We start from the raw sequence: 24,262 nt of genomic DNA, 5'->3' as shown, positions 1-24,262 counted from the left end.
AAATTTACAGTGACTATTGATTATGACCATTTGATGAATTGGTGGGATTCAAATATTCCACAAGTCACCATATTTGGACTTTTATGGCCAAAATGTTTCTTCAAGGTGTATTGATTTTTCTTCTTCTTTTGACTGAAAAAAAAACAAAAAACACAGAAAATAAACAGTGAACTGTGGTTTTAAAAAGCCTATTAACAAACGCGATAAATATTACAGACATCTGAGGTAAAGTGATTAAAAAATACACCTCAATGTGTGTTAGTGCAATTTCACGCACAGTCAGCTCTACAAGGGAATCTGAGGTGAAGCAAGACAGGGGAGGTCATTCTGTTTGATTTTGTGTGTACCTGGTATTCCTTATGTTGTGGGGACCTAAATATGTTCACACAGTCACATTATGGGAACTTGTCTTCCTTGTGGGGACACAAATCAAGTCCCTGCAACGTAATTTACTACATTTTAAGGTGAAGACATGTTTTAAAGTTAAGCTGAAGTTAGAGTTAGGCTAAAGTTAGGGTCAGGGTTAAGTATTAGGCCAGTTGTACTTATGAGTTAGGTCAGAGCAAGTCTCTAGGAAATGAATGTAAGTCAATGCAATGTCCTCTGAATTCATGGAAACCAGTATGTGTGTGTGTGTGGGGGGAGAGAGAGAGAGAGAGGGGGGGGGGGGGGGTTCAGAGAAACATACTGTTCCTTCATGCTCACTGACGCACACCCACTATAAATAAAGCACAGGTATAAAGAACCTGGTCTGAATTAATTGAAGACACCCTGCTGCCAACAGAGCAGGCAAGGCCTTAATATGGAAAAAGATTAAGAAAAGGGCAGTAATGCATGGAATCAGTCCACAAGAATAACAAGGTTCTGGCTGCACTGATTCACCTTGTGAGCATAGACGACTGCTGTTTCGCCTCCTCATTGGAATTCTTGAAAAGCTTTTCCTAAATGTGTTTACAGATCCCTGAGGCTGATAGACCCATGTCACTGACCAGTGATGGCTGTCAAAGAGGTATTTAACACAATTTTTTAACAACAGTACTGATTCCAGCTAGGGCCAAAAATCATATCAAAATGAACGGTGTCGGTGTCAATAATCATCACCATTCGTAATGTGAGATAGGTAAAGATTGAGTTTTTGAGTGAAAGAAGTAAAACAACAAACAGCACTGTGCAAATATGAGGCAAAACAATCATAGCAAATAAGTGTTGTGTCCAGAGGTCGACTGATATGGATTTTTCTTTGGCCAATGCTGAGCGTAAGAAACCAGCGCAGCTGATATGTGATGCAGAAATGATTGGGTCGATTTTTGTTGTTTTGTTTGTTTTTCCTGAATCTGATCAAATTGCTTAACACAAATAAACACACCTTTTAAAACCACCAACATTTTCCAGTGCTGTAGTACATATACCAGTATCAAGCTAAATGCTTTATTGTTGTCATGCATAGGGCTGGGCGATATGGCCTCAAATCAATATCACGATATATTGAGCAGCTCACCTCGATAACGATAAATGAACGATAAGTTGGAAGTTGGTGATGATGGCATCGCCTAATTTGCATTATTGACCTATTTGCCTGATATAAGCATGTGCGCCGTGACACACAGATATCAGTACTGACACATATCAGACATAACATATATACATACATATATGTGTTATGTTTGATATGTATACGCTGAACACTTCCGAGTGTCTTAAAGGGACATGAACATACCGCTAGCCTGCCTACCTACACCCACAGCCAAAAAGAAAAAAATGTATTAAATTATCGAATATATTGATAACGGCAAAAGGACGTCGATTATCGTCGTAAATTTCTATAACGATACATTTTCGATATATCGCCCAGCCCTAGTCATGCATGTATAGAGATTAGGGCTGCAAGTAACGATAATTCTTATAATCGATTAATCTATGGATTATTTTCTCGATAAATTGAGGACATGTTTGGCCCATAAAAAGTCAGAAAATGTAGAGAAACTTTGATCGGTGTTTCCCAGAAATCAAAATGATGACGCTCTTGTTTAGTCCACAAAACAAAATTAATCAGTTTCATTGATTTATTAGTTATATGGAGCAAAGGAGCCTGAAAATAGTCACATTTAAGACGCTTAAAAATCAGACACAAACAAAACTGATTAATCGATTATCAAAATAGTTGACAATTTAGTTTAGTCTGCTGTAGCCCTAACAGAGATGTGTAGATATAAAGAATATGCTTTCGAGGTGAATATTGCTTACTGGCATATACAGTTATATGTTTTATATACATACGTTATATGTATTTGTATTTTTGCCTTTAATATAGAAATACGGTGTTTGTGCTATGAATGTTTTATTCATTTATATGAATTTTTTATCGGGGTAAAATGCATAAACACAGCCAGAGAGAAATATCAACAGAATAGGAGGAGGATATAAGTAGAAGTTAAACAAATGCAGCATGGTAGCTGCTGAGGAGCATAAAATATATTTTAAGAATCCTCCATCAATAACCTCAGAGTATACTGTGCTTGCTCTGATTTTCCCTTGACATCTAAAATATTCAAACGGCAAAACAGAACGATGCTTTCCAAACCACACACATTTGTCTCCACAGCTAACGGCATGAGCATCTCGTCTGCCAACGCGCAGGGGAGGCGATCATTATTCAAAAAAGGGACTTTCTCCATCCGCCTACGCTTCTGAATTTAAAGCACAACAATCATACACTAAACGCAACACACGTTCAGAATCATATTATGCTAAACTTAAACTGTAAAACATTTCTGGACTTGAAACGCAGCAGAAAAAGGACAGTTATGTGGTTAAAATCAAAATATCACGACCAGATCAAGACAACCATGCTGATTGCTGCCAGCTGACTTCTCTGGGAAAACCTAAAAAAGTATTTCACACCAACCTCAGAAAGAGAGAGTGGTTAATTGTCAACAGCATCGCCTGCAGCGGCGCTCAGCTCTCGAGTTATGCTCTTCCTCAAAATAAAGACAATATAACAACACCAACACACGATCATCTTTCAAGAGTGTATATAATACAGATACTTATTTTAGTTTTTCTGCACTGGATCAACTTTTTTTTAGACCCAAACACGGTGCCGTTTTCAGTCAACATGCCAGAACAAACAAAGAAGTTTTCTGACCTCCAACAGCTCGCGGCATCTTTACAAATATTGAAGGATAACTATGACTTCATAGAGCATGACTGAGACAACATACAGCCTCTATTCCACAAGACACCCAGACACGCGCGCGCACACGCATACGCACTCGCTACAAAATAAAGCCAGCTGCACTACACAGGTTTTGCCAGGAAAGATGAGTGACTGTCAGTGCAGAATGAGGCTGTCTGGGGTTTGAAGCACCACGCAAGCCTTCTGTTGCCCGTGTGCACAAATGCAAACAAAATGTGTTCAAGCAGAATATGAACTATACAGCGTGGCTGTGCTGTGCTTTAGCTACCACATTGCTCAGTTATTTGTATCCCTGGTGAGACAGTAGTGTCTTCTTGCACCTACTAATGTAAGGTGCTTTTCCAGAATTGTTGAGGTTCAGATGAGAAAGCCCCCCCCTAAAAAAAAACACAACATGTCTGTTAACTACGCATTTATTTCTGGTTTCAGCTGTAAATCTAAGACTCCTCCACTGGGATGTGGCCACCAAGCAACTAACAGTATGTAGAGGGGAGGAGAACTGACAAACTCTATTAAAAACATCAGCCCTTGTTAAAGAGGCTGCATTATTGATAGTGCATGTGTGGTGCGAAATCGAAGCAGAGAGTAAGAGAAAGAGATCAGCATAAGAAACAATGTTATGTTTCATTTGCATAGTTTTAGACTAAATTGAAAATGTATTTAATGTATATGCAGTATCAGGTCTGCACAATATGTTGTATATTGTCCATCATTTGTTTGCAATGCACCACACTAAGGCTTCATTGTCAAATTTAAATTATTTAATAACAATATGAACGTAACAATGGCCTTGTTTACACAAGGTTTTTTTAATGCCACATTAATTGTTCTGAATTTAATAGTTTGGAATTAAATTATTCTATAATAATTCCGAATTGAGGTTTACATGGAAAACACGTTAAATCGCCTATATTTAATTCCGCTCAACGTCTGGGGGTCGGGAAGATTGGACAGGGGGCGCACCGTCTACTGGAAGAAAACACACTCCAGCTGGCTACCGGCTTTTTTTTGTCATCTCAGTTTAACGTTACGCCATGGACACAAACATAACAAACACAATACAAACTGTTTTTGCAGCCATTTTTATGATAGGCCTGCTCTTTAAGCAGCAACTTGATAATATTATACCGGAATAAACTTTAAGAAGGATACAGACTTACATGATCGTGGAATAAACTAATTTGGCTTTAAAAGCGGAATAAACCACCTACTTACTACGGAATGAAGTTTAATTCTGAATAATAATTTTCATTCGGAATTATAGTTTACATGATCTTTTTAAAGCGGAATTCATTTAATTTGTAATTCATTTCTTTATATTCGGAATTAAACCTCTCATAAACCGCCTAAACACGGCCATTAACCATTAAATGCTTCATGGTTTTCCACCACTGAATAAGGTCATGTCTCATGCCACAAACACGCCTATAGTGTTTATAGTGCTATAGATAGTGTTAGTTATCGCTTTAGAGCGAATTGAATTTTGAGGAAGTTTGTATATTACAAACATATCACAGAAAGACAATATTGCAATGTAAGGTTTTTTCCACGACCGCTTTATGTATTAAGGTAAGTATTTCCTGGAGCTATTTCTGCATCCTTACATTATGGACGCAGCTCTCTGGCAGCATGATCACAGCACCTGTTGTTTCATTAGTGTCGGCCTTATTATGTATTCATTTAGCAGCCTCTCTTTTATCAAATAAGCCTTGAAATAACTGCCGTGTACTGCTTTTGCTTCTTCGGAACAATGACTGGCCAAATTAGCCTGCCTTGGCATAACAAGATCCCATTAATCACACACTGCTCCTTGGTTAATCGGGGATCAAACATTACGTTGAGCCTGTAATCCCATAGCATCAGTGTATGTTTATCATGTATGAGTCCATCTATTGTTAATTACAATGTAGAGTAAAACATACATTAAACAAATTACAATGGAAACTAAATATTGTGGACATAAAACCTAACACGGTCCTGTTGAAGGTAACATTATGCTTATGCAGTGACAGTATATAGTATTTTCCCCCCTGCTTTTTGTTGCCGTTTCTTCTGACCACTTGGCTTGGATTTCAGGGAAGAAATTGTCCATCTAATCCTTTATGAGATGACAGTGGCATTTTCAACAGCATCCCAGCCTATTAACATCACCTTGGGATTACCTTCACAGAGAGGAGGTGCTGATAGAAATGTGGAGGATGAGGGGGACTGAAATGAGATTAAGTTTTTGGCAAGCTATACTCACCCCATAAAATCTGACAAAAAGAACACGGGGCAGAAAAAAATGACAATGCAGTACACAGAGTGTGACCACAGAGACGGTTACTCGGGTGCAAACAGTGCCAATCGGATACATGTGTTCTTACAGGCTTGAATTCCTCATCAACCCTGAGGAGGAAACATTTATCCCATTAATTCCAACTCTTTTCTTTAGCCCATCAGCAACACAAGATTCAATGTCAACACTCCCCTGCATCTTTTTCATCCTGTGCCTGTGTAAGAGCACAAAAGTAACAGCACACACCCTTCATCCCCCACTACGCCACGAGAACCTTTACCGAGCAAATTGGCATTTCCGTAGATGATGCAGAAATTGACATGGAGGGAAAAAAAAATGCCAGGGTTTGACCTTTAGTTACAAGTAAGAGGCTCATGTTTTGCATTTCGCTTTTAGTCGCAAAGCCCAAGCTCTGAACATGACATGAAAAACAACTACAAATTGAGGAATTATATTTCCAGAAATGTTTCATAACAAAATTAAAAAAAAAACATGATCATACAGTACTTTAGCTTGGATAAGCAAGATCGTGATATGCAACTTAAAAGCTGCACTGAGTAGTGATTGTTGTTGTTGATGATGTTGTTTTCCCTGTTTTGTCTCTGTGAACAGAAATTATGTAAAATGATTTGTATGCTACGTATTTCATGTGAAAATTGGCTCCGTCGAGCAAAACTCTCAAACCTGAGGAAACCGTTTGCATTTAGAAACATTTATCCCATCAAACTGCTAACTTTACCAGAGTAATGTCACTGTTGTCTGCCTGTCTAAATACACAAACAATCAGTTGCTGTGTGCAGCGTGAGAATGTCGTTGGGCAACATGGGATTTACACATACATTTACACTAGAGCTGCAACTAACGATTATTTTTCGTAATCGATTAATCTGTCGATTATTTTCTCGATGAATCGTTTGGTCCATAAAATGTCAGAAAACGTCGATCAATGTTTGTCAAAGCTGGAAATGACAATGCCAAAATGATTCAGTTTTAATGATTTCTTTGTTATGTGGAGCAAAGAAACCAGGTAAATATACACATTTAAGAAGCTAAAATCTTGTTTTAATCATGAAAAAAGCTTCAAACCGATTATCGATTATCAAAATAGTCGGCGATTCATTTAGTAATCGATCAATAATCGTTTCATCGATTAATCGTTTCAGCTCTAATTTACACACTGCTATACTGAGAAATGGTGTGGTGCTGATTATTCAGCGTTGTCGGAACTCATTTGACAATGGTTTGAATTTGAATTTGTTTGTATTTAAAAGTTACAGTTAAAGTGTACATTTAATTTTACGAAAAGCTATGATTGTGAGGTGGAAAAATAAGGACAATTAAGTCCTCTTAGCATTCACAGGTTTATTCTGCACCGCAGAGAATTTGAACTGTAGCAGAGAATACGAGAGAAGATGATGAGAGAAGCAAGAAATAGAAGGAAGAGAAATTGCACGCTTTTAGTTAAAGCACCTCGGGGTATAGAATGGGATAAAATGATGGAAGTATGGGTGCAAAAAAAAAAGAAAGAAAGAAAACAAGCACAGACTTTTGTCTGTCTTCAAGTCTGTGTATTACCAAGTAATGAACTCCTAATTGTGTAGCCAGGCCATGAAGTCTCTGCAGGGGTTGAAAAAGCGGTGGGAAAGAATTATATCTGCCAAAAACATTAGAGCAAAGACTGCATTAGCGGAACAGAAATTGAGAAAACGGGTGAATGGGTGAAAATAATGCCAGTGTCCTGTGCTGTTCATCTCTCTCTCTCTCGCTATGTCTGCCTTCTGTCCCTCTATTACTCTGTATAATATAATATCTACTCAAATGAATGGTAATGAGTCAGAAATGTAACAAGTCACAACGTAAGGCCTTGGTTCAAAATGTAGCAGGTGTACGGTTCCCACCGTGGCAGCTAATAGTGTAACTAAAGGTCATTCCAATAACATTTGGGTCTATGTGCTATTTGTAAAGGCCAACGTAGACACAGAAGTAACGAGACAGGAAAAGACATGAGCATCAATGAGAAAGGTCATGAGAGCATTAGGTGACCAACAAGCAATTACTGGCATAGCAATGATTTCATACCATTCTCATTCTCTCCATGAAGATCTTGACCTCCCTCTGCTTGATAAAAGTGTTTTTTTTTCCATGTGCTTATCTATTCAACGGTGCTTTTAAATAGATGTGTGTGGGCACTGTATTCATTAGTAGGAATTCCCTGATCAGCTGTTTTGGCCAGCAATCCTGATCAACTCAGTTCACTACTGAGTATCTGCCGATACCTTTCCCAATCCACAGTAGCCACTTTCTAACCTACCCTGGATACAGTGTGAATCAGCATGAACTACAGTGTACACAACTATTATCTAGGGCTGTAAAGTCAAAGTCGACTGGTCGACTAATTGGTCGACACGCTCTGGCTCGACCAAAATTGTGATTGGTCGACTAAATTGTTTTTATTTTTTATTTTTTTATGGTGAATTTCATTAGGAGGAAAGTACCACATGCTAATAGGGGTGTTTTGCAGCACCCGTGATTCACAGGTAACAGTCTGTCTTTAGAGTACACCCCCCTTGTTTTCCACTATTTTGGTTTAGTCCAGCCCAGTGGGTCGTTGTCGCACCGTGGCTCATGAGCGACACAGATTAGCGTTGCCATTAATTAGACGTGAATTTTGAGCTTTTCATTTGAGGCTACAGTCAGTCCTCCTGTCACGTCCATGTCAAAGACATCAGCAGTGTGGCAGCATTTTTCAAAAATTGATAACGGTAAAAAAGTGGAACACAAACTTTGCAAGCAACAGTTTGCTTTTCACAGCTCTACTACAAACATAACATATAATTTAAAAACGCTAAGCTAAGGTTGCTCCGTCCGTTTTGAGTATGAACATCAGAATTTTCAAATTAAGAGCACAGGTACTTTGCGGGTGCAGGTCTTTTCAAAATAAAAGAGCCGCAGCCGCAAAGTACCCCCTGTCGATTAGTCGATTTTTGGTCGAAATTTCAGGGCTTTAGTCGACCAAGAGTTTCTTTGGTTGATTACAGCCCTAGTATTATCTGTACGTATTATTCATCCATAATTCATCTAACTGTCTCGACCTGAACGCAGTGTCGACGGCCACCGTCTTTTCACATGCCACATCAGACTTTACTTCCTCTCTCCGAGATCAACCACATTACCCACACCTATAATTCTGTTACATACACTTACACACAAAGCCTAAGACCTTAAAGCTGTCACGGTAATAGCTAAAAATGTACTCTCACGCTACAATGAGAAAACGCTTCACACTTTCATAGAGCTTGTTGTTATGAAAGCCAACATTTTCCTCCTTCACTCCAGAAGCTCAGTACGTTTCATGTCCATATCAGGCTCACGCTCAGAACTGCAAAGCCTTGAAGCGTCTGTGTATTTTCCCCAAGGACAATATCAGCATCTACTTTCCATTTGAGCCATTCGTTCTGATGGCTGTTCTTTGGTCCGATACAAGGCAAAGAAAAATTCGAACACTGCTTTAGATGTTTGCTGATGAGGTGATTTAATGTGCATGATGTGCTGATGTGTGCAATATATATATGCATGAACAGAGTGTGTGTGTGTGTGTGTGCGCAAAATAAACTCACAGTGTGTCTTTAAGTGACTGTATGTCCTATTATGTCCGTCCTTGAACATGTAGGTGCATGTACACTTGCCTGTGGCCATAATATTTAGTGTCTTGTCTGCGGAGGTCAGTCAAGGAGGAAACTATCATAATCCATTAAAAGCAGTTGATGTGCTGCTGCTTCAGAAAAGATGAGCTCTAGACCCACGGCGGATTAGATTGAGGTGGGAAAAACATGAGTTTAAGATGATGTGATGTTTACCAGCCTTCCCAATCCTGTCTACACTGTGAGGCTTCGGTAGCTTTATTCGAGGCTACATGGTTACAACAGACACTGTTACAGTGCAGTGTCAGGACATGAGGTCAGGAGCTTGTAATATCATTAGATACGTCTCTAGACTGCACTGAACATTTATATAAAGCTTAATTGAAGTCTTCAAAAAGTTCCACCAATCCTTCATTAAGTTTTGGAAGTCAGTGGCAGAGGACAGCCAGCCTGGGGAATCATCTTGGGCATATAAGAAATTAGTCACATTTTAGGCCTGCAGCTTCCCATTAGAGCATTCTGCACAGTGAAAGACTCAATGGACAACATGCACGGAACGTCACTTACTTCCACTGAAATATAAGCCAGTTCTTTAATGTCAAACGCTCAGTTGTTGCTAAGGGGAATCTTGAGAGTTTGTAAAAAAAAAAAACGTAACAGGTTAATCAATATAACATTAACCAAAAATTATTACATTTTCTTTGAGTAGTTGCTTTTAAAAGTTATTCCTAAATACCTTAGGAATAACTTTTCAACATGGCCTAAAATTAAGACGGTGCAGCATCTTGAAGGGACAAAAGCAAAGCACTGCTGCATCCCTCTGTGCACAGCATCCCCCAAATACTGTAATTCATTGCTAAATATTCTTAGTAACTCCTGCAGATACTTACTGTAGATCATCTCTGCATCTTTGGCTGACAGCTTACCAGAAATAGTCAGGCTGGTTAATTGAAAACCAGGAGGTATCATCTCTAACACACAAGACACATAGTTTCTGGCTAGTAATGACCTTAGTTTGCAGGACAGAACCTTTTGCCCTCTCCCACTCCTCACAAAGAACAAACCTCCGTTTTCATTGGCCAGCCCATAATGCTCTTCTTGTGATACTGGGCTTCCCTGTCTTTTCTTAAAGAACTTGAATTTAGTTCCACAAAGCTGTTATTGGGTTTCTTTTCCTGGATCCTCATTTTAAATTGTACTACTCCCATACAATCCCTTTAGGTTTCTTCTTTGTGAACCACTACCCTGCATTCCTTACCACAGCCCCTTGGAGAGAGAATGAAAAAATTGTAGTAAAACAAGAATGCAAAGAGCAATCCTAAAAGCCATAGCTGAGGAATCCCTTACACATAACTGGCTTCAGGAGTTTCTCAATATCCCCGTTTCAGCCGTAAAAGTGACTGCCCTAGCAGGTAGCCCCATGCCTTCTAGCAACCCTCCAATCTGCTCGCCCCTGGCCTGTTCCAGTGTCTGGTGACCCTCTGCTGATGTCTCAATTAGCACTTTGCCTGCCGCATGCTCCAGAGTCAGCAAGTCTACAAGCTGCAATTTGGTTGGCTTTCCTTCAGCCTTCAAACCTAAAGCATGCTAGTTTTTAGTATGCTGGTCTTCAACTTGCATTTTCAGCGTTCCTCTCTATCCTGCTGGCCCTGACCTAGACCATGGAGACCCTCAACAGCCTTCTTTCTCAACGCCCCAGCCAGGTCCCCATTCAGATCCTGAGCTGGCTAACCCATCCAAGATCCAGTTGGCTCCAGTGTCAGGGGTCCTACCCAATGTCAAGTCTACACTTGCGCTGGGCGTTTCGGCTGACATCCAGTCTACTACTATATCAGGGACCCCAGCTGATGATTTGTTGGCATGTCTCAGAGTTGGCAACCAGAGTGACACCAGCATCGTGTTCCGTCCCTGTTCTGCCATTCGTCTGGGCCACTCTACCTCATTCCAGTTAACTGTTGTTTCCTGTTGTAACCCCAACCTAATTCCTGTTGGTACTAGTAGTACAACTACTATTGACCACTGAACTGCATTTGGGTGCTAGCCTCTTGAACTGTATGACAAAATATTGGTGGTTAAAAATGGATGCAAACATGAGGTGCAGGGACCTTTTTGTCATCTTTGTTATTCACTGAACACGTTAAATGGATTCATTTTGTGGCCTAGTGCTGGGGGCTGCTGCCAAGTCATGGTTGACAGGGAAGCAGCATTAAGGCAATTAACATAGGCTTTGCATTTAATTTTGGCTGGCTCGACTTCCTCTGTAAACAGCAGGCGGGATCAGGTGATTAGTTTCTATGAAGATGAGCACCTCGCCTCCCCTGGTTCCCTTCCAAGAGAAGATTACCCTTTATGTATATTGTGCATACACACTGCACCTTATACATACAGTACACAAACACACACACACAGCAGCTCAAAGGCACGATCTCTGCTGAAGAAGAGAGAAACAAGCACAGATGAATCAAAGACTGTGCACACTTGAAGCAAGTGGCAGAGCGATCAAGGGGATAAGACATGTTTGTGACATGGCAGAGGTGGAGTCATGTCTTCTTCTCACATTAACCTTCTGTATTACTTCACCACTCCCTCAGACAGACAGGGAAATGATCCCTGCCTGTCTTGACCTATTTATACAACCACTAATTATTTTGATTCAGCTTCATTTAATGAGTAGGTTTGAGGGTATTTAATAATGAGAAATTCAATATAAATATCAAGGGTTCTTGAGTCAAAGCTCTGAAATTAATTGTGACAAATAGGCAATTATTTCAAGTCGGCTGAATTGAGATCGATCCTATTGGTTTATTTATGCATTCACCCGGAGAAGTAACGCTAAGTGCATTATAGCGTTTATGTTCCTTGATTGGAAATTCACCTGAGAATTTGCTTAATCAAATGTGTGTCAGTATCAGTGAGCACAAAATGATAGGAACACAAAATTCCACTTGCACAGTAGACTGAATCTTAGACTGCTGTGAAGAGGACAAGTCACATCTCTCCTATGCACTTTTACCTATAGATACGGGGAAACGCGAGAGGAAATGAGGTTTTACCTCTCTTCTACTCTTGCTCCTCAATACATAGCTATATACCGTTGCTCTCAGTATTAGATTACTGAAATAGGGCACCGAAAGGCATGAAATTGTCTCACTTAAACCTGAAAAAGATTATGACGAATAAGACACACAGTTATATAGTTTTCAGAAGGGGAGAAAAGAAATTCATTCCACTCTGCACATTACTGAAATTTCACACTCTGCCACCTCAATTATAACTGTGAGTTTCATTTCAGTAAATGGATTGTTTCATGAGCCAGCACTTCTTGCCAGTGAATCCCAGTCTTTGGATTCTATCACTGACCCACTGCAGCCCTAAATCATTCTGTCCTGTGTACTACAAGCTGAAAAGTGTCCCACCACAGGGCCTTGTTTATTATCCTAAAATGTGTCTAATTTAGCTGATAAATATATTTACACGAACACCAGAAAGTTGTCAGTCACATTTTGACACTGTTAGTGCTATGCAAGCAAACAAAGAAACATGCAAACAAACGTCTGCGTGATTGCAATCAGACAGTCTTAAGTCAAAGTAGCTGTTTTACTTTGATTAGATGTTTGGAAAATTGCTTCTAATTACAGCATCAGAAGCCAGAAGATGAAGTTTGGTCACTCACTGGGATGCTGAAATTGCCAGAGCTACAATACGATAGCAAAACAATTATGTATAGGCCTGAAGGAACGTCCACATGCAGGCTTAGTGCAGCATATCCATCACTACAGACATTGAAATAGAGAATGATCTGTAAATGGACGAAATATTTAGGACAGTTAACCTTTTACCATCTAACCTGGTTCATATATTGCAAATTACTTTGTGTATCTATGTCTTGTTCTGCACAGTCAATCAGTGAGACATTTTTACCTCATGACATCAGGATATGAGTAAGTAGGGCTGTGTAATATATGTAGTCCAACAGCAGTGCATTGATTTGCAGCACTTGCGTGAAATGATGAATGTTTTTTTCTTTCATCACACACTATATTTCCATATAACACAGCCCTAAAATAAAGTGTCACATATTGTAAGCTTTCAGTCTATTTCAGAGCATTGTCTAAGAGTTGCATTGAATATTTGAGTATCCAAACCTCGAATTTCAAAGTCGTATTCATCTCAGACTTTTAAAGGAACAAATCAAATAAAAATTTTGATTCCAATATGTAAAAACCACCTGCTGAATATTTTGAAAGGGATGAACAAACGAATGGCCTGCTATAATCCATGTTTCTCTCTGTGTTTTTGTTGACCTTTAAGGTAGTGTTTGTTTGGTTTGACAGAGGGATGTTGGAATTTCGGACCAAAATAGCCTGTCAGTGTCCACACTGGCTGCCACGGTGGCTGTGAGACGCAGTACAGCAAATGACTGCTGATCACTGGGGACAGCAGGGGAAGCCAGCTGTCAGCCTGCCAGGGTTCCTTCTCTGTCTGACAGCAGAAAAAGCAACACAGGGGACACATACAGTGGGTCAACTCTCTGAGGCGGCACCGTGGATAAAGAAAAAATTGGGGAAATGAAGGTGAAAAAAATCACCAATCTTGCAGCGGAAAATCTTAACCAAATACTTTATATCTCAACAGCTGGGTTGCAATTCAGTGTTTGAATCATTCAAAGTCTGCCATTCTAGACTGGATAACTCGTGATGGGTAAACAAGGTCAAGGTCAACCACCTCAAAGGCCTTAAAACTTTGGACCACATTCAAAAATACCCTAACGGCAGTCCAGCTGGCTGCTGACTGTACACTCCCAGTCAAATCAAATCAGTCAGTTTGCTGATTCTCTGGACGAATCTTCACCCAGACATTAAATTTTTTCAGCTTGCTACAGTGGTTGTTGCAGTTTATATCCACAAAGAATGGTGCAGAAGCTGCATTTGAATCTGTATCTTATTATCGCCATGAAATTACTTCACATTAAAATGTCAGCTGTTGGACTAAGCCAAACAAAGATTGACAATTCTTTCATCCAAGTCCCGACTCCGACTAGAAAAAAGTTAAATTAAACATCTAACACAAACTGTTACTAAAGGTTGAATTGTCAAGGAATAACTACACTTTGTGTTTAATGTACATGATTTTAGTTAAGTATTGAGTCATTGACACAAAAGAGAGAGTCCAAATGCTTAATTGCTAGTATTCTATAAACAACTCCCTTTAGTTAAGAAGCAGCTTCATCTTAAGTTTGCTCTTGGCACCAAAGACCTAGTGGGTTAATACAAAGTAACCATCTGGATGTAACCAAGCTTCTGCATTAAAGGGACACTGTAGTATTTATGGGTTTATATGACCCAAAATCCACTTTTGTATACATATTATGTGCTCCTGCATTGTCTAGTCGCTGTATAATATTCTTTGTTTCATTTTCGTAGTGTTTCAAAAAGTCATGTAAAATAACATGGTCGCGGGCCGATACTGCATTGGCACAACGCCATGTTTCTACGGGAGCCTGTATAGACAAACGCAAGAGAACAAATCAAGCGTCGCTTTACTTGTAGCGAAAGTCCCGCCTCCACTCTCTCCGCTTCGTCTGCTACGGCCGCGGTACCTCGCCGTTTCCTTCGCCTCACGAACCTCATCTGCTGACACGGAGAAGGACGACGAGGACGACATTTGACCGACTGAGGATACCGTAGCGCTCAGGGGACGGAGGGGGTGAGCAGAGGAGCAGTTCTTTGTTTTTCAAATTTCAGCCTCTCCTCTAGATGGCACTATAAACTACTTACTTCACCTTTAAGCAAATGATCTAATATCAGTCTGGTAGGCAATAATGGGTAGTAATATTGTACTTAATATGCAAAACACAACCACTAAGGCCGTTATAGAGACATCACGGCGAAAGATGGCTGCCTCTGTAAACCAAGGCCCTTGCCTAAAGTGTATATAAAAATCTTACCAAATTTGTATACACTCGAAAGATACTTGAGTGTAATAATGTTACAGACTGGACCTTTATAACACAATACTGCATTACTTACATTGTTGTTAAAATTGTCAAGTGTTTCACGAAAATCCCTCATCACTCACAGTTTGCAACATCACCAAATCCTTAGCCAGACTGAAGTGATAAGAGTTCCCAGACATTGAATTCCCACCTTGAAATATAATATGCTCAAACACAAAGGACGGTGAATCTGCTACACACCTCAAACAATCTGATTGACACAATATACAAGTTACCTCTGACAGAAAAATAATGAAGCAATAGTGAATTCTGCAGCAGATAATGCTGCACTGTAACCAATGTCTGAAACTAGACTCCAGTCATGTGGTTTTGTTTAACAACTCAGTGCACTAAAGCCACACTGTCTCTCTTTTAAACCCAGGCCTCCTCTGTGCAACTATGGCTGGAAGCATATCAACCACGACAGCCAGTGCAACATCGTTTTCTCTTCCTCTCGCTTTCCCGTTTTAAAAGACATTCACAGATAAGTGCAGACACACAGCAGTTTATTGTCCCAACTGGACTGTCTCAACCACGGTGCAAAACCAAAACAAACAATAAAAGGAGACAATGTGAGTCTCTCTCTGTGTTCAGTGGGAGAAAACAAAGTAGTTGGCGTGATAGCTATGAATTTGAGTATCATAGCACCTGGCCTCTGTGGTACAGCCTGGTAACGCAGGGAAGGTAATGGAGTTCATATTTGTGCTGAATGAGAAGATGCTTGTTATTGTGTGATTATTTTTTTGTCTCAGATATTACCTTTGATAGGTTTCATACAAAATACAATTTCTGTGAAGCCAGAGAATCGAGTGCTCTGTGAACTGACTTAATACTGTATGTATAAATAGTAATGGCTCAATTCTCCACAAATATAAGATCTAATATCAGTGTTTATCAGCTGTGGGATTGAAAAAGGAATCGATACTTCACACGTAATGCACCTAGTTGGGGAAATGTATGCATGGTGTGTCACCACACACTAGCTCCCTTTAAAGGGAGGCTGACCCTGGCACCAGTGGGTACTTGACCAATGTAATAAAGCATATCTTTTTTTTTTTAAGTTTGTATTCATGCAGAACACGATCCTGATCCTTAACAAGCAATAATCATCCTGTGGTGTTGTGGGAAATAACTGATGCAAAGCAAATTCATCTTTCGGAGTTTCTACCTCAAATTATTTATATCAATAATTCCCCCAGTGTGTGGCTGAACAAACCAGCTGAAGAGCTTCGATATGTTTCCTTGCTGCACAGTACCAACTACCCTTGTTTTGTTTTGTTTTTTTGTTTTTTTTTACTGCACTGTAATATCCCTTTGTCAGTGGATTGTGTGGCTAAATCTCATGTTACATAATAGAACCAATTTATCTCATGGGGCTCTAAAGGCGAGAACAAGGCTGCAGTCTGTGACAAAGCTTCAGTGTAATGTCAAATCAGGCTTTTAGCTAGGATTTTTTTAGTGGGTGTCCCCCCTTGCCCTCCGTAAAAATGGGGCATTCTGAGGCTTTTTGAAGGACCATTATGGTGACTCATGAAGTAAGGGCAAGTAACTCAAAATGGGAAAAAAAAGTGAAAAACCTAAATTAATTATTGTGCCAATTTTGTAACATTTATTTATTTCCATTTGTTTTTTAATCTAATTGTGTTGTTATGGCTGTGATTGTGTGTACTGACATCACTAAAGTCAAGGCATTGCAATTATAGAGGGTGCCCCTCATCTGGTGCGGGCCTTTTTTTTCTGCGCACCGCCCCTACTGACTCTGCTCTTCACTCTCCTGCATTGTGCGGCGCTGTACGCGGATCATTCGCATCCAACGCAGAATGGATGGATGGATTTCTCTATGCGCAGTTTTATCCACACATACATAATGATCTTTATGACGAGGATCGAGTACAGTCGCGATGAAATACAGCGGATCCAAGTAGATCTTAGAAAATGTGTTGACAGATTCTGAAGAGCGCACTTTTTATTGTTTTCACGCCGTGGTCTCGTTCTTCCATTCATCCTTTAAATGGATGATAATAATAATCTGACTGATGACCTGTATTTTACTTTAATCAAATACTATTTACTTATGCCAGTTTAGCAAAAATATCAAACTTCTACAGCATGTGTGGTACAACTGACATTTAGCCACAAAACTACAAAAATATGAAACTTCTGCTCCATTCATACATATTTCATTTGTCTTGTTATTTATAGCACTGACTCTGCATGCGATGATATTTCTGCCAGAGTCAATTCCCATATCGTCATGTGTAAATACTGTGTGTTCATTTTAAGTTTTGAGTTCAAAATGTAATCGACCTGTAAGTCGCCCTGAATGAAAGTTATTGCTACAAAACGCCAATATTAAAAATGTATTTGTGTGTACGTAGGTTAGAACAGTAGCCAGCAGTAATGACCTGTGAGAGGACACGTTTGGCTGATAACATCTACAATTTATTCTGATATAGACTTGGACACAATGCAACACACAGCCAAGCTAATTATTACCCCGGTCAGGCGAGGAGCTATTAAAATACCGGAGTACAAGTTGTTTATTCAAAGTTGACAACACATAAACAACACTTAGGTAAATAAACGGATATTCTGGTGGAAAGTTTGACATCAATCATGTGTATGAGCTCCTTCAATAACGGGAAAGTTGGGTGGGGTTTGGCAGCAAACACTAAAACTCTGTTCCAGACTTGATATAATGATACTTACACTTCAGTCCGGCTGACACTGATGAAAACATATGCATTTGCTGGGGCTGTAAAAATCAAAGGTAGATTTGTAACTGTCGACAAAATGAATCAGCAATCATTTTGACGACATAATAACCAGTTTGAGTAGGTTCTTCAACTTAAACATCTTAAATGCGAATATTGTTCTGGTTTCTTTGCTCCTCTATGATATTTTTGGAGGTTCGGGGAACAGCACTCAACATTTTTCACCATTTTCTGACATTTTATGGACCAAGCAATCAATGAATCAATATGATGATTAATAGATTGGTCAATGAGGAAAATAGTCATTCATTGCAATCATGGTATATGCCTGTGTTGTGGTGAAAAAGCATACGCACTCAATGAGCTATTTCAGTGAAATGGTACCTGCAGTACCTGGTGAGTTTAGTTTATTAGGATTCACACAACATAGGTGGTTCAATGACAGTAATTATTGAATGGTTTCACGGTCAGAATATAAAAAAGGTCTTATAAAAACACACTAAAAAGTAAGCCTGGCATAGTCTTAATCCAAGGTACTGTTCATTAACTCAGTAAATGTTGATTAAATACATAACTAAATGCACAATGTAATCACAAGGACTGCTTGAACTGCAATAAAGGCAGATTGTTTCTTCCACTACTTTTGTTTGGCCAAGAACATAAAGGCAGAAACTGTATTCACCGAATGGGTCTAACATGTACTTAAAGGTATAGTTTGGGTTTTTTAAAGTGTATGTAGGAGACACTGACTTATAAACTGACTTGGGGACACTGACTTTGCCAAGCGTTTCATTGAAAACAACCGAGGACCTGTACACTCGCTGTCAATGACGACATGGCTGCCAGCATGGGCAGAAAGAAAAACAGGTTTCTTAAGAAAAGGCTCACCAAATAAATGTATTCGCCTGCTGAAGTCTGCAATAACTTTCTGCTGCTGGCCGATTTCACCTGGAAACTGAAGATTTTCACTCTCTACACAAAAGTCTGTGTATGTATATATGATTTTTTACCTTAAGGCACACATGAATTGTTAAAGCGGGCCATAGAGTGGTCCTATCGCACATAATATGTGAGTTATGGAGGTCTACTTACATACATTAACTTGTTTTTATGGTCAAAAACCTCCTAGTTGCTGAAATCTCACCCCCAGAAGACAGAACTGTGTTGTTATTGGCCAGCCAATGAGAGCTTTCCCAACAGTCTTGTGATTGGCCAAGTACCTTGAAGTGAGGTAATTAGCATGTCAGCTCTCAGAACCACAGCTCCCCCCTCTGGAACGGTGGATGCACTGCTACTCATTATCAAAACATTGTTTTAACAATGTTTAAAAATAGCTTCGTCACGACTCCCCGCCGCAGTCCCTTTTACGACTTTTACCCGGAGTCAGACCCAGAGTCAGAAGACACGGACGTTATTCTTCTTCTGCGGTTCAATGTACGCAACAGGATGTGCCCTGACTAGTGCCCGGAGCAGGACGATCTGTTGTTCAGGAGACGTGATTGTTATGTAACAAGAACAGGTTTTTTCAGAGATCTCGCTGAGCCCCGAGATTACAATAAAACCCAGCGTTCTCAGCAATAGCTGAACTGTTTGTTTCGAAACTTCAGGACTTTATAAACGAGGTAATGGCGCAGATACACACTAAAAAACAGCGTTAATTGGAACTTCCGTTTCCTATGGCCGCTTTAATTCATTGCGGTCTTCTTCAGTGAGTGCATACATGTTATTTTGTGACTGTGGTGCAATTCTTGACTAAGGTTTACTTTACATGACACAAACCTGCCAAATGAAGCAGCAGCAGGCCAGCACCTCCTGTGTCCCCCATAAGAGAAAATAGCTGATTTTCTCAATGGAATTTGGTGAATGAGAGCGAGTGGTTTGCAAACTTCAGTTTCCCTACCAAATAAGACGTCAAAATAAAGCAGCAGACACATAGTTGAGATTTCATGGACTTATGCGTTTGTAGGTATTATAAAGTGAGCCTTTTGTTTAAGGTAAAGTAAGTAGTTTATAGTGACATCTAGAGGAGAGGCTGAAATTTACAACAACAAACTGCTCCTCTGCTCACCCCCTCCCTTCCCTGAGCGATACGGTATCCTCAGCCGGTCAAATGTCGTCCTCATTGTCTTTCTCTGTAGTGCGGGCGTACGGTCAGGTACTGGTTTTCCTTTATCCGCTGTAAAATATGGTGTGGTCCTCCATTCTAAACGCGTAAAATGATCCGCTCTCAGCCTCGTCTCGGCGCTCGATTTGTTCTCTCGGGTTTGTCTATACAGGCTCCCGTAGAAACATGGCGTCGTGGCAATGCAGTAGCGGCCCGCGACCATGTTATTTTACATTACTTTTTGAAACACTACGAAAATAAAACAAAAAATATTATACAGCGACTAGACAATTTAGGAGCACATAATATGTATACAAAAGTGGATTTTGGGTCATATAAACCCATAAATACTACACAGTGTCCCTTTAAGTGGATGCAATCTGTTTTACACTCCGTGTGCAGGTGTCCACGTCAAACATATGATGACATATTGCAAGTTTTCCTGATATCGATTCGACCTAATGAGCATTAAGTTTGTCAGCACACTGACATTGATTAGAATACAATTGCATGGTTGTAAAAAAAAAAGTTGCACCAACTGTTGTGTCCTGTGTATAAACCCCTGTGTGTCCTCCAGTGGGCCTCAGCTGTCATGGTGGAGAACAGATTGACTTGTCAACACTAACCTGTCAACAGCATAACCTCTCAGACATAACTTAGGCTGCAGGGGGGGGGGGGGTGAAACGACCTCCTCTCAGGAAAAACACGTAGTGGATGGATATGGAGCATGTGGCAAAAAAGAAAAACAAATCCTCCTCCTCACTGAGAAGTGGAGGGACAACATGCACAGCTCAAAGCTTTGGACAGACACGACATATTTTGTGAGACTGTTGCCACAGATCCCACACAGTGAAGCCTCCGTTCAGTCGCCGCTGCAGAAGAAAAGTCGGATAACTTTCTTTTCACGGCGTTTTTCAAACTCGTCGAAGTAGAGCAAAGTAAGAGGATTGAAGCTTTTCCACCACACCGCAAAGTCTCCAAAGAAGACTTCACATTCCCCCTCCTCCTCCTCCTCCTCTTCCTCCCTCCTCCTCCTCACTGAAGCATGTCACGACAGCCTTACTTTACGTGTGTTTCCTACATACATATATGCTTTTAAACTTACCAACAGTTCTTGAGCCTGACCCCGAACCAAGCAGGAGGTACCAGATCCACATCATACGGTCTCCTGTAGCCACCAGCAAGCCCCGGCCTGCCCTCGCTGTTACTGCCCCGCCGCGGGGCCAAAAACTGGGGGCAAAGAAGAAAAAAACTTGTGCGATGTAGCTTCTCCGTCCTATCGTATTCTCCAACTTTGACTCCCTTTTTCTCTCTTCCGGTAGAAGTGGGAGCGCATTTGGCGTGAGAGAGGCGGGTTCGCGTTGGGACAGCGGTTCGTCAGAGTCCGGTTAGGGGAGGGGGGGGAGTTTACCCTGGCTGGAGCTGGAAAGGGGCTTCGGGTGGCGGCAGTCTGGCTGGAGAGGCTCGCTCATGTGCTGCTGCTGCTGAGAGGCGGAGTCGGAGGCAGAGAGCCGGAGAGCAGAGGTCGATTACCCCGGGACAACGGTTCCCAAACTACCGTTACAGGGCGATAATATCAAAATCAGGAGTTGTTATGACAGCTGCAATGTTATTTTATACACTTTACTGAAGAGAAAAATATAATAACGGTAAAGTAAAAAAAAAAAAAAAATGGGAATAATGCTAAAAACCTGCAATTATTATTATTTAAAAAAAAAAAAAAAAGTTACTAATATGAATTGAAACAGACTGAAAATAAAAATGTTAATGGTCTCAGAGTTCAGAAAATTAAACCAAATGCAGAAGTGCGTAAAACCTGCATTCTCTTGATTGACCATCAGGGGGCAAATCAATCACACATGAATCAAACAAAGCAGAAAGCTTGAAAATAAAACATTTAAGGTCCAATCTAATGGTGAGATGGTTTCAAGGTTAAATGTCAGGGTATCCGCAGGGTCTTAAAAAGTCTTAAAAAGTCTTAAATCCAATAATTTGAATTTAAGGCCTTAAAATGTCTTAAATTCTCCTAAAATCTCCTAAAAGGTCTTAAATACAGTTTTGAACGGTCTTAAAAATCTATTAACGTGACTTTTATTTAAAACATGCATAAACTTCAGTCTCGCTTTGAAATGTTTCTATTTTTGAGGATGTGATAACAGAACTACAACATGGAACTAAAGTAGTCCACCTGTGCTGCCCAGGGACAATTTATGGAACACCACTAGCTAGTGTGCTGGGCACAACACCATTGCCGGGTATCAAAACACCCGGCAATGGTGTTCTAGGGTTAATATGATAACATGCTACTTCAGTTTGAGATGAATGTTGACATGTTCTAAAGAGATCAGTGTGTATATAATCTATCTATGAGAAAAATTATCCGACTTCTTTCTTGATTTAAAAACGTCAGTAAACCTTGTGGTGACATTTATGGTCTAAATCGTTAGTTTCAGGTCCTTTTCGATACAGTGAAATGTCCATTTTGTAAATAATGGTCCCATGTTGATTCAAACAGACGATAAAGCATGGCAACTGATTAACTGCTATTACAATCCAATAGGTGCGTTTGTGGGTGTCTGGCTCACTTTCAGTCAGGCTTAAATCCACTGCTACTTATTGTGTCACTTCTGGTTTAAAAAAAAAAAAAAAAAAAAACATGGTACGAGCCAAAACACCTAAATCAAGCGTTCAGAACGGCCTCTCACAAACCAGGAGCTGACGTTGGTGTGCGCTGTCACCTATATTTTTTGTTGATTTTTGATTTCCTCAGATACAGCAGTAAGTGATCCAGTTACGCATACTCTTTAAAAAAAATATATATATATATATATATATATATATATATAATAAATCACAGTTAAGCCAGAAAAGTGATGCCAGAAGACTAAAATTGACTCATCTAAAAACATGACCCTGAAGGCACCAAAGCGATATAACTGAAGAGGAAATATTTTTTGGCTGACAGCACCAACAACAAATAATTTCACAGTAAATGCTGCAGATAATACTGGTACGTACCCACACTGTCATATTATTATAATATTGTATTAAAAATGGCAGCCAGATCCCCACTATAATGCAAGTATTTAATAGTGAATCACGTTTTTTTTTAAATATTGCACACCTGTGCTACAAATGTGGTAACAGAAGGTGTTTAGAGGAATCCTTTTAACAGGTTTGCCTTGATGAAAGTTAAAAATACAAATACTTGCAGGAAATCAAAGCATGAATTAACTTTCACACAAAATGTGGGATTTATCCCTTTTTATTGTTCTGGTTTTTCATACACCAGAACTCCGTTCAAGTAACTTTCACACAGGGTGTGAATTTTAATGCTGAACAATGCAAACAGCGCTGCCCCGACAAACACAGAGATAAACGGCGAACTGAATTAGAATGAGATGGAGGAGAAAGGAACAGGAGGCTTCACCTTTCACAACCTCTTCTCTTTATCATAGAACTGCAGCTGTAAAGCAGACAGGCAACCTTTTCTCAAACAAACCCTCTCTTATGATAGCCGTATAACCTGGAGGCATGTGATTGGGATGAGTCCCAATATCTGACTCATCCTGCTCACTTAATAATCATTCACACACTGCCATATCAAGCCAAAGTCTCATGCAGAGTCAAAATCCAGGGGAGGAGGAAGAGCTGGCACAGCCGTCAGATCTGTTCAAACTAAGATTCCAGCTCCAGTAGCTACAGCAGGAGCCTGTTTTCCTCATAGCCCTCCTTCCCATTGTTGCCTGTAGGGCCTTATGTTTTTCAGGCTGTTATATGACGAGTCCTGATGGTGGAGCATAACGTCTGCATTTGGCAGGTATGAATATTTAAATGATCTCCAGATTTAACAAAGGAAGACACAAGTCTCCTCAACACAAATGCTGCAGTACAATCAACACTAATGCTTGTTGAGGAGGAGGAAGATTTGTCAGTCAATGTTAAATGGATTTCATTCTGCTCCCCCCAGAGTTGTCATTAATGTAAATGCTACGCTGCCTCACAAATTATACAGACTGATCCATGAACCACAACGGTATAATCAGGTTTTTTTTTGGGGGGGGGGGGGGGTTGTCTCTACACGCAGGCTGCAGGAACAAAAGCAATAATGGGCTCATCTACATTACTGATTGACACAAAGTGTCCCAGTTAGATCCATCATTTAGTTTGGGCTATCTATAAACAGCTCGGATCAAATTAGCCGCTGGCCAACAAATCGACTCATCAGGGTACATTATATACTAATATGAAGGCTGCTATTGATTTAATCATGGGAGGAACCCAATTAGTGGGCAAATTTGTAAAATTACTCAAAGGTAGTAAATGATATGGTT

At 40.1% G+C, this 24,262-nt stretch overlaps 1 protein-coding gene across 1 annotated transcript in view; it reads right to left on the bottom strand.

Annotated features, from left to right (window-relative positions):
* Window positions 1-21,260, bottom strand: part of ldlrad3 (low density lipoprotein receptor class A domain containing 3) — an 84,652-nt gene extending 63,392 nt beyond the window's left edge. Inside the window, exon 1 of the mRNA XM_083893123.1 lies at window positions 21,034-21,260. Coding sequence (XP_083749249.1) covers window positions 21,034-21,088 — 55 coding nt within the window. The 5' untranslated portion in view covers window positions 21,089-21,260. The remainder of the gene's footprint in view (window positions 1-21,033) is intronic.
* Between the last annotated feature and the right edge of the window lie 3,002 nt (window positions 21,261-24,262).

Source organism: Microchirus variegatus, assembly GCF_963457635.1.
Source record: "Microchirus variegatus genome assembly, chromosome: 8".
Classification (NCBI taxonomy): domain Eukaryota; kingdom Metazoa; phylum Chordata; class Actinopteri; order Pleuronectiformes; family Soleidae; genus Microchirus; species Microchirus variegatus.
Note: the sequence above shows the minus strand (reverse complement) of the source record. Positions and strands in the feature narration are given on the sequence as shown.